The 9,513-nt window shown below is 36.2% G+C and overlaps 1 protein-coding gene across 1 annotated transcript; it reads left to right on the plus strand.

Annotated features, from left to right (window-relative positions):
- Positions 1-5,781: 5,781 nt before the first annotated feature.
- LOC105041298 (pentatricopeptide repeat-containing protein At2g01510, mitochondrial) lies at positions 5,782-8,103 on the plus strand. The gene has a single exon (XM_010918205.4). The coding sequence runs from the start codon at positions 5,915-5,917 to the stop codon at positions 7,709-7,711; it is 1,797 nt and encodes a 598-aa protein (XP_010916507.1). The 5' UTR covers positions 5,782-5,914; the 3' UTR covers positions 7,712-8,103.
- The last annotated feature ends 1,410 nt before the right edge of the window (positions 8,104-9,513 follow it).

The raw sequence follows: 9,513 nt of genomic DNA on the forward strand, positions 1-9,513 counted from the left end.
TGTGTGGTTGCTGCCATCTGTGGTCACGTTATTTTATAGCTATGTGGACAAGGTGAGTGGATGCCGGCGAGCCGGACACGGGATTATTCACTGGTTATTATTAACTTAATCATTAGGAAAGTGGCCGGGGTCGTCGCTCAAACTGATAGGACTGAAGTAGATGCCGGCGGGACGGATTTTGAGGACATGCTGCACCTTCGGCCGACTGGAGCTCAGTATTTTATCGGCGCGGTCTTCTCTCAGATTGTTTCCATGCCCTTAGCTAATCTCTGTTTTGGCCCTGTTTTGATCTTTACGGATGGTTCCTCCTTGGACGCAAGAACCGGTCTATGGTCCCATCCATCCTCTATTTCTTACTTGATGCTTTTATATTATAGCTTTGTTTTGGCACCCTCTGCTCATGGTTTTGTCCATATCTCGGGAGGAGGCCTGTATCTCTCTTGTCGGTATCTTGTAATGGGGTTGTCATTTCTGTAAACTTTTTATTCATGCTATTAATGAATAGTCTCTGGCCCCTCCGTCTCACCAAAAAAAAGTGGATGCCGGCCGGGCGACGGCACTTTGAATGGCGCGAGGTACTGCCAGCGTCGTGCGCGAAGCACCTCGAGGGCGCCTCGGTTTGGTTGCTGCTGGGCTAACAAAGTATGTCGGACCGTGGTCCGGAATAGGGCTGAGGAAAGAACGGCCTGGCCTGTCTGAGCCTCCCCATGGTGGGCGGAACACATCAGGCTTTAGCTCAACGATTAGAGTACCATCGATCATTTTATAAAGACGAGGGAAAAAAAATCGCCACGTCCCTACTCTAGAGCATCGGAGTGCGGTGATTGGAAAGCTGGCATACGGAATCTGCCTGTCATCTGTGCCGTGCCAATCCGCGGCTACAACGTGGAACCGGTATTCTTATCACGGAGGAGAGCGGTGCTAGAAAGCAGCATCCTAAAGATAATTATCTGTGAAAAATTTAAGGTAATAATTTCAGACTTTGAGAATTGAGAGCTCTCTGTTGCCTGTCGCGCTTGACATTGTTGGTGTCCTCATTACAATGCTACAGTGCTCAAGTAGCATTGTATCATTTATATCATTGTGATCGGGAAAAATTCATACACATGTTGTTCTTCCCTTATTTATTTTTTTTTTTTTTCTTCGGTCTACCATCTGTCCATCCGCCAAGATTCTAGAGAATGAAATTATAGCTGCAACTATGCAATGCAGATCATAACCACTCTAACCCACCCGGATCTAAACTTGCTTTGGCCCTAAACTTTAAACCAGTTTTTTCTCTTAGTGAATTAGGTCTAGATTGAGCCCCACTATTTCTGCATATTCTGTGCATGGTGGTTTGCTATCAGCTTTTTGAACCCTTTTTTGTTGAGTCCGATTGGATCGTTTATTTCCAACTTGATCAGAGGTTGGCTTATAGTTTAGGACTTATAACCAACCAAGTTCTTTAGATTTGGTTTAGGCTCAGAACGGGAAACATGCCGTTCTCGTCCTCTCCTCACGTCCCTTTGGAAAAAGCTAGCAAGCAGAGGATATGCTGGATCCTACTTTGACTGAAACACTAAACTCATCCAGTAATTTCTGTCCTCAAATCAACCTAGTTCACTAATTGCCCTGTTATAGAACTACGTACGTAAGCGATGGATATTGCAGTCAAGCAAGCGAACGATATGCCCGACGTACTAATTATACTGACATTACAGGACCCAAACTATTCCAAAAACTATTATACAAAACTTAGCTAGAGATCAGACATGGAGCAGAACTTCCACATATTATTCGACTCTATTGTGTTTCAAAGGGGACCCGGAAATATTCCCATCTCCCTCTGCTCGTTCCATTTCTCGATCTGCACCCAAAACCAGCGCAATAACAAGTAAGGGCGCGTCCAGGCAGAGAAAAAGAGGGTAAGATAATATATATAGAAGCAGGTGCGGCTCCAGCAATTGCTCATACCCATTCAGAAGGACAGAGATCGGTAGTAACGAGCAAACTTCTCGCACTCGGGTGCCTCCTCTCCCTTGGCCCGGACACACCTGGCATGTGAGTTAAGAGAACCATCTTTTTTCCACCAGATCATCAAATTAAAATAAGACAAAAAAGAAGAAGCAGAAAGCAAAGGCACATAGCAACAAAGCTCTTGATGAAAAGAGTTAAATAAGTACTTGTAGTATCTAATAGACAACTACTCTTTGCCATAGTATATGATTCTAGTGGAATCAGCGGACAATTTTTATAATTTTAACATGCTGTAATACTATTACAATAAAAAAAATACTTGGACATACAATCTTCTATCAGTGGAATTTCCCAGTTAATTCCTGAGAAAATCATCAAGCTTATATGATGCATGGAAAAAGTAATTGCCTATGGTACTCGATCCACTCGCCCAGCGTCTCTACCCCTCATCTTGTCATGCGGATCAACGATGGTGCTCGCCATTGGAGACTGCCGGGCACTCGGCCGGCTAGCTCTCTCTTGGCTCGTCTTTTTTCTTCAGCACCGAAGTAGGACATGAGAACGGAGACACGCGCCTGGCTGCTTTGGCTTCCATCTGTCCCAAAAAAAAAGGGCACGTGTAAGAGATCTGAATTAGTCTTCCGGTTGCGAGTTAATTTTGGACCAACAGAGCTCGTGTCCCAGAGACACTTTTCGGCTTGTATTCTGGCAGTGCAACTTGGCGTTCGCCGAGCCTTCCAATAGGTATCAAGCGAGTCCTTTATCAAAATAATTTTAAAAAAAAATTATTTATAAAAATAATATAATTTTTAATTTATTTATCAAATTAATATAATTTCGATAAAATATCATTTCAAATGATATTTAATAATAAAAAAAAATTAAACTCACCATTTTTTGAATGACGTTTTAAAAAATATCATTTAAAATAATATTTTCGAAAACGCCATTTCAAATGACGAGTTTAATTATTTATTTTTAAAAAAAATAAAAAAAATAAAAATTTTAATTTTAATTCAAATAAAAAATATCATTTCAAATTATTTTTCTTATTTCAAATTTATTTTTAAAAAAAAATATCCAAAAAAATATCTTAAAAAATTAAAAAAATAAAAAATACCATAAAAAAATGAGAAAAAAAATGAAAAAAATAAAATTTATAATTATAAATTTAAAAAAATAAAAATTTTAATTTTAATTCAAATAAAAAACATCATTTCAAATTACTTCCCCCATAATTCTTTTAAAAAATATTCCAAACAAAGAAAAAATACCTAAAAAAATACCATAAAAATAGAAAAAAAGATAAAAATAGGAACAAATTATAATTATAATTTTAAATTATTAAAAAAATTAATTTGAATTCAAAAAAATAAAAAAATAAAAAATACCATAAAAAAGTGAAAAATGGGAAAAAATAGGAAAAAAATAAAAATTATAAATTTAAATTTTAAAAAAATAAAAATTATAACTTTAATTTAAATAAAAATTATCATTTTAAATTACTATCTCCATTTTAAATTAATTTTTTTATTAAAAAAATAAAAAAAAAGAAAAAATTTAAAAATATCATAAAAAAGAGAAAAATAAAAAAAATAAAATTTAAAATGAAAAATGCGAAAAAAAATGGCATTTTTTGAAAACTCCATTTGAAATTATAAAGAATCATATTTCTAAGAATTATATTTCTAAATTTTAAAAAAATAAAAATTTTAATTTTAATTCAAATAAAAAACACCATTTTAAATTAATTTTTTTAAAAAAATATCTCAAAAAAAGAGAAAAAATAGCTAAAAAAATAAAAAATACTATAAAAATAGAAAAAAATAAAAAATAAAAAATTATAATTATAGCTGTGCGTCTTGGTATGGAGCAGCTGATGCATTAGATATGAGATATACACCGTCATCATATATTCCACATATGCCATCACCGCATATTCTGCAGATGTTATCACTAGATGCTGCACAGATGCCACCACCTTTTGATCTACGCATATTCTGCAGATGTCATATCTGGCGCATCGACTGCTCCATATCAAAATTCACAACTATAATTATAACTTTTTTATTTTTTATTTTTTTCTATTTTTATGATATTTTTTTATTTCTTTAGCTATTTTTTCTCCTTTTTTGAGATATTTTTTAAAAAATTTAATTTGAAATGATGTTTTTTATTTGAATTAAAATTAAAATTTTTATTTTTTTTTTAATTTTGAAATATAATTCTTAGAAATATAATTTTTTATAATTTCAAATGGCATTTTCAAAAACATAATTTTCTTTGATATTTTTCATTTCAAATTTTATTTTTTTTATTTTTTCTCTTTTTTATGATATTTTTAATTTTTTTTATTTTTTTGAGTTATTTTTATGAGATTTTTTAATAAAAAAATTAATTTAAAATGGGGATAGTAATTTGAAATGATAATTTTTATTTGAATTAAAGTTAAAATTTTTATTTTTTTTAAATATTTAAATTTAAATTTTTTATTTTTTTTCTCATTTTTTCTTTTTTTCATTTTTATGGCATTTTTTATTTTTTTTATTTTTTTAAATTCAAATTAAAATTCTTATTTTTTTATAATTTAAAATTATAATTTTAATTTTTTCCCATTTTTATCTTTTTTTTCAATTTTTATGGCATTTTTTTTGTAGGTATTTTTTAAGGTATTTTTTTTGAAATATTTTTTAAAAAAAATAATTTTAAAAGGTGATTGTAATTTGAAATGATGATTTTTATTTGAATTAAAATTAAAATTTTTATTTTCTTAAAATTTAGAATTATAATTTTTATTTTTTTCAATTATTTTTTTTATGGTATTTTTTTACACCATTTTTTTCTTTTTTCAGATATTTTTTTAAAAAATAATTTAAAATGGGGATACTAATTTGAAATGATAATTTTTATTTGAATCAAAATTAAAATTTTTATTTTTTAAAAATTTTAAAATTTTTATTTTTATTTTTTTCTTATTTTTTTATTTTTTTTGAGAAATAAATAATTAAACTCGTCATTTGAAATGGTGTTTTTGAAAACGCCATTTCAAATGGCTTTTTGAATGGCGTTTTCAAAAACACCATTTGAAATGGCGTGTTTATTTTTTTTTTTTTTGTTCATCGTCCACGTGAAAAAGGGGTGGTGACGTGCACACTAAAAACACCATTTGGAATGACGTTTTATAAAATTTATATTAATTTGATAAATAAGTTATAAACTATATTATTTTTATAAATAATTTTTTTTTAAAATTATTTTGATAAAGGGCTCGGTATCAAGCACTCACCGATGTGGTAAATATAATTTTTTTTATTATTATTTCCTGAGATGCTACTGGAGAAGTGATTTTATTATGTGCCGGCTAAGGCTTTTTGATTAGGAATTTTATTTCATTTTGAATTTTTAATTAGTCTTTATTTTTAGACAAAAAGTAGTTCGCATGACCATATAAATTTTTCTTTTTGTGCTGTAGAAAAGTTTGTATTTTTAAATGGTTGTAGCATATTCCATTATATATTCTAAGTATTCAAATCAGTGCTTATGCGCTCCTTTGTCACTATATACATTAATTCTAACACCATATGTACTGATGCTGGAAAACATATGCTAATTTGGGTACTAAAGCACGGATTTATTTGGACATTTTTCACAAGGACTATATCAAATAACCAGAAAGAGGTAAATCTTTCGTAAAAACACCCTTTAAACATATTCCATGCATTTATTTTCAGAACGAGCCAAGTTGGTTGATTTATCTCTGATGGATATAGCTAACCAATTTGCTTCTATAAGCAATAAAAAATGTTGCCAAAGAGCTTAGAAGTCGAACCGGGTTTGGGGAACTCAGGCATGCGCTTGATAATTGAAGAACTTGACCCGAGCTTTTAACTCCCGAGTGTTTGTTTTAGCTTGATTCAAAGCCTCTAAACATTTCAATCAGAGGAATAAAATAGTGATGATAGCTAGAGGTACCTCACCCATCAATATTTGCACGCTCGCCCTCCTTCGCTCCCTACACACCTCGCCGCCGCCGCCGCCCACCACCAAAGCCGGCTTCGCCGTCCTCCTCCGGTCCGCCTCGAGCCGGCCCCATCTCAAGCAAATCCATGCGCTCCTCCTCACCACCGGTCTCTCCCACAAGAACAGCCTCCTCACCCAGCTCCTCCTGTCCCTCATCTCCATTCCCGACATGTCGTACGCCCGCCACCTGTTCGACGATATGCACAAGCCCCGCGTCTTCCTCTGGAACACCCTCATCCGTGCCTACGCCAGGACCAACCTCCCCGGCGACGCCATCGCTCTGTACCACGACATGCGCCGCCTCGGCGTCCGCCCCGATAGCTTCACCTTCCCTTTCGTGCTCAAAGCCTGCGCCGACCTGCTCGACGTCTGGCTTGGGATGGCGATCCATTCGCTCGTCATCAAATTTAGGCTCGTCAATGATGCCATTGTCCAGACTGAGTTAATGATCATGTATGCAAAGCTGGGCGCTTGCGATTCGGCGGAGAATATATTCGAAAGCATGAGTAGTGGCAGCAAAGACTTAGTTGCATGGAATGCGTTGATCAGTTCTTTCACGCAGAACGGTCATGCAGATAAGGCTCTTAGACTCTTTCACCGAATGGAGTCAGCTGGAATGAAGCCCGATTCCATCACTCTAGTGAGTGCCATTTCATCTTGCGCTTATTTGGGGTGCTTGGAACGGGGCAGGAGGCTTCACAGGCGCATCAAGGAGGAGATGCTCGAGAGCAATGTCTTCGTGGACAATGCTCTCCTTGACATGTACGCGAAATGCGGCAGCATGGAAGAGGCCAGCAAGCTATTTGGCGAGATGCAGCAGAGAAGTATTGTTTCTTGGAGTACCATGATCGGAGGGTATGCGGTGAATGGTGATAGCCAGAGAGCATTGTCTCTCTTCTCTCGGATGCAGGATGAAGGGGTGCAGCCGAACCATGTGACGAACCTCGCCGTTCTCTCCGCATGCAGCCATGCCGGTTTGGTTGGGGAAGGAAAGGAGTATTTCAGCCGCATGTTGGATCCAAAAGTCGAACATTATGCGTCGATGGTCGATCTTCTTGGCCGTTCAGGGCATCTGGAGGAGACCTATAACTTTATCAAGAGTATGCCCATCGAGCAAGACGCCGGCGTTTGGGGTGCTTTGCTAGGGGCTTGCACAATTTATCATGACTTGGAGCTGGGCCAGCTTGCTGCAGACGAGGTCTTTAGATTGGCTCCTGGGATACCTTCATATCATGTGCTTCTTTCGAACATCTATGCAGCTTCTGGGAGGTGGGATGATGTTCAGAAGGTTAGGGAGAACATGAGAGGGAATCATGTGAGGAAAGTTGCAGCTTATAGCTCTGTGGAGTTGGATGGAGAGGTTTATTTATTCCATGAAGGATCGCACGGTCAGTGGAAGGAGATATACAAGAAGTTGGATGAGGTAACTACGGTGCTACGAGGGATGGGTTATGAGCCGGTAACTGGAGTTGTGCTTCATGATGTGGAGTCCGAGGAGAAAGAGGCTGCAGTCCGGACTCACAGTGAGAAGCTTGCCATTGCATTTAGTCTCACCAGGATGAAGAGTGCTGGGACTCCAATAAGGATCATGAAGAACCTGAGGGTCTGCAATGACTGTCATACGTTCTCTAAGTATGTCTCCAGAGCACTTGGAAGGGATATCATAATGAGAGATAAGAACAGGTTCCACCATTTCAAAGATGGCGAGTGTTCCTGCCGGGACTTTTGGTGATCTTCTTTTGGTGACAACTTTTGGTGATCTTGAATTTAGGAACGTCGGTGTAAAAGAACCGGAGAGCTACAGTGTGGTTGGGACTGGTAATTCGGTTCGGTTGTGACTGTTTCTCTTGTGGGTGTTTCAATGCTGCTTGCTGAAGGTTAGGGTACCATTGAAACCGGCAACTCAAATCCAGAAAAACACATCGGCACCATTACATAATGGCATTTTTCCAACCATTCTTACCTTCACTGGCAAGAAAGGAGGCTGAAGTCAGGAATGGCGAGAACAAATTCATTTTATTTTTTTAAAATCATTTTATTCTTTTTAATGGGACAACAGAAATTGTATTTGGTCATGGATTCTCCTAATTTGATTTGACGAGAAAGCCAACATATTTCCTTGCATATTATGTACACAATACACGGTGTCTCTAGGGGCGGACTTTATGACCTCCTACCATCTTTCTGGCCGTGGGATATAGTAGCTTCCAATGATTTTTTTAACAAGCCCTCGAGCATTTATCGCTTGGGAGCCATCTCTTCTGAGGTCAATTTTGATGACAGCATTCGAGACATAGAATGGAGCCTACTTCGTGATCCACATATTTGACTCCAGATTGATAGCTGCTGGAAGAAGTTATCTCTTCACACCTACGGCATCTAAGATGTGCTCCATGCTGTTTGGACTGAGATTTTATGACAAACAAAATCTGGAGGCTGACCATCACACTTACCCCCTTTTAAAAGATTATCTATCCTGTCATTGGGTTGTCATGTGTATACGATCAAAGATGCCTTCCAAAAGACAAATATTGCAGAGCATTCGAAAAAATTTTTATGGGTTGGGGATAATTTCGAAGCTCCTTAAAAATATTTTATTTTTTAATTTATTTGATTATATTCACACAAAAATTATTTGAATGCATCGTCCTTATCAAAAACAAAAAAAAAAAAAGCCCTTGAGCTTTCAGCTAATATTAGAAATGTAGATAAATTTTGCTGACTAGATTACGTTTTGAGTGTGCGCACATGTATCCACGCATACAACTGTATGAATTAGATGAATTAGATATGTAAAACAGAAAAATTAAATGCACCTCAAATCCCAAGAGCAAAAAACCTTTGATAAAACAAAGGGTTGTGAATCTCTTACTACAAGATCTATACTCGGGTCTCAATATAATGATTAGAAATACATATGTTAATTCCGAACCTCTAGCCCTTATAAATCCTCATTTGAGGACCTTGATCTATGTACATGACATAGCCATTTTATAATCCCTATGGCATCTATGGGCGTCCCATGCGCTACAACTCAAAATCCTGAAGCATCGTACCATGTTCACAGCTAGGAGTAACATTTGATAATCTGAATCCGACAAATTCAACTCACCTCACCCGTTTACAAGCCATGATTGGCCAATCTTGCATGCAACGGGTGCAAAAGATTTGCAACATAAAGGAGAATAGGCATGTCTCTGGAAAACATGTTCCAAGGTACAACGGTTTTCATCCTGTTAACATAATGCTTCAACTTCATAAATGTTGCTGCTAATCTTATCTTGGGCACGATACCTTAAAATGTAGATCCAGTAAACCGTCAACCAAGATGAGTACCGCGGACGATTAATAGGAAATCATATCCACCATAGGATTTAAAATGCCAAGGTTAACCATCGTTGATCCTGAGGTTGGTAAGCAGAAAGTGACCAGTATAAGTTCATGAACAATGCGGTACCGACAAAAAAAATGCAATGCTGGTTTTTTTTCATAAAAGATGTGGGAAATATCCTTAAATAATATGTGAGCCCAATG

Source organism: Elaeis guineensis, chromosome 3, assembly GCF_000442705.2.
Source record: "Elaeis guineensis isolate ETL-2024a chromosome 3, EG11, whole genome shotgun sequence".
Classification (NCBI taxonomy): domain Eukaryota; kingdom Viridiplantae; phylum Streptophyta; class Magnoliopsida; order Arecales; family Arecaceae; genus Elaeis; species Elaeis guineensis.

Coding starts and splice junctions, on each gene's coding strand:
- LOC105041298 (XM_010918205.4), top strand. CDS start 5,915: ATGATAGCTAGAGGTACCTCACCCATCAATATTTGCACGCTCGCCCTC.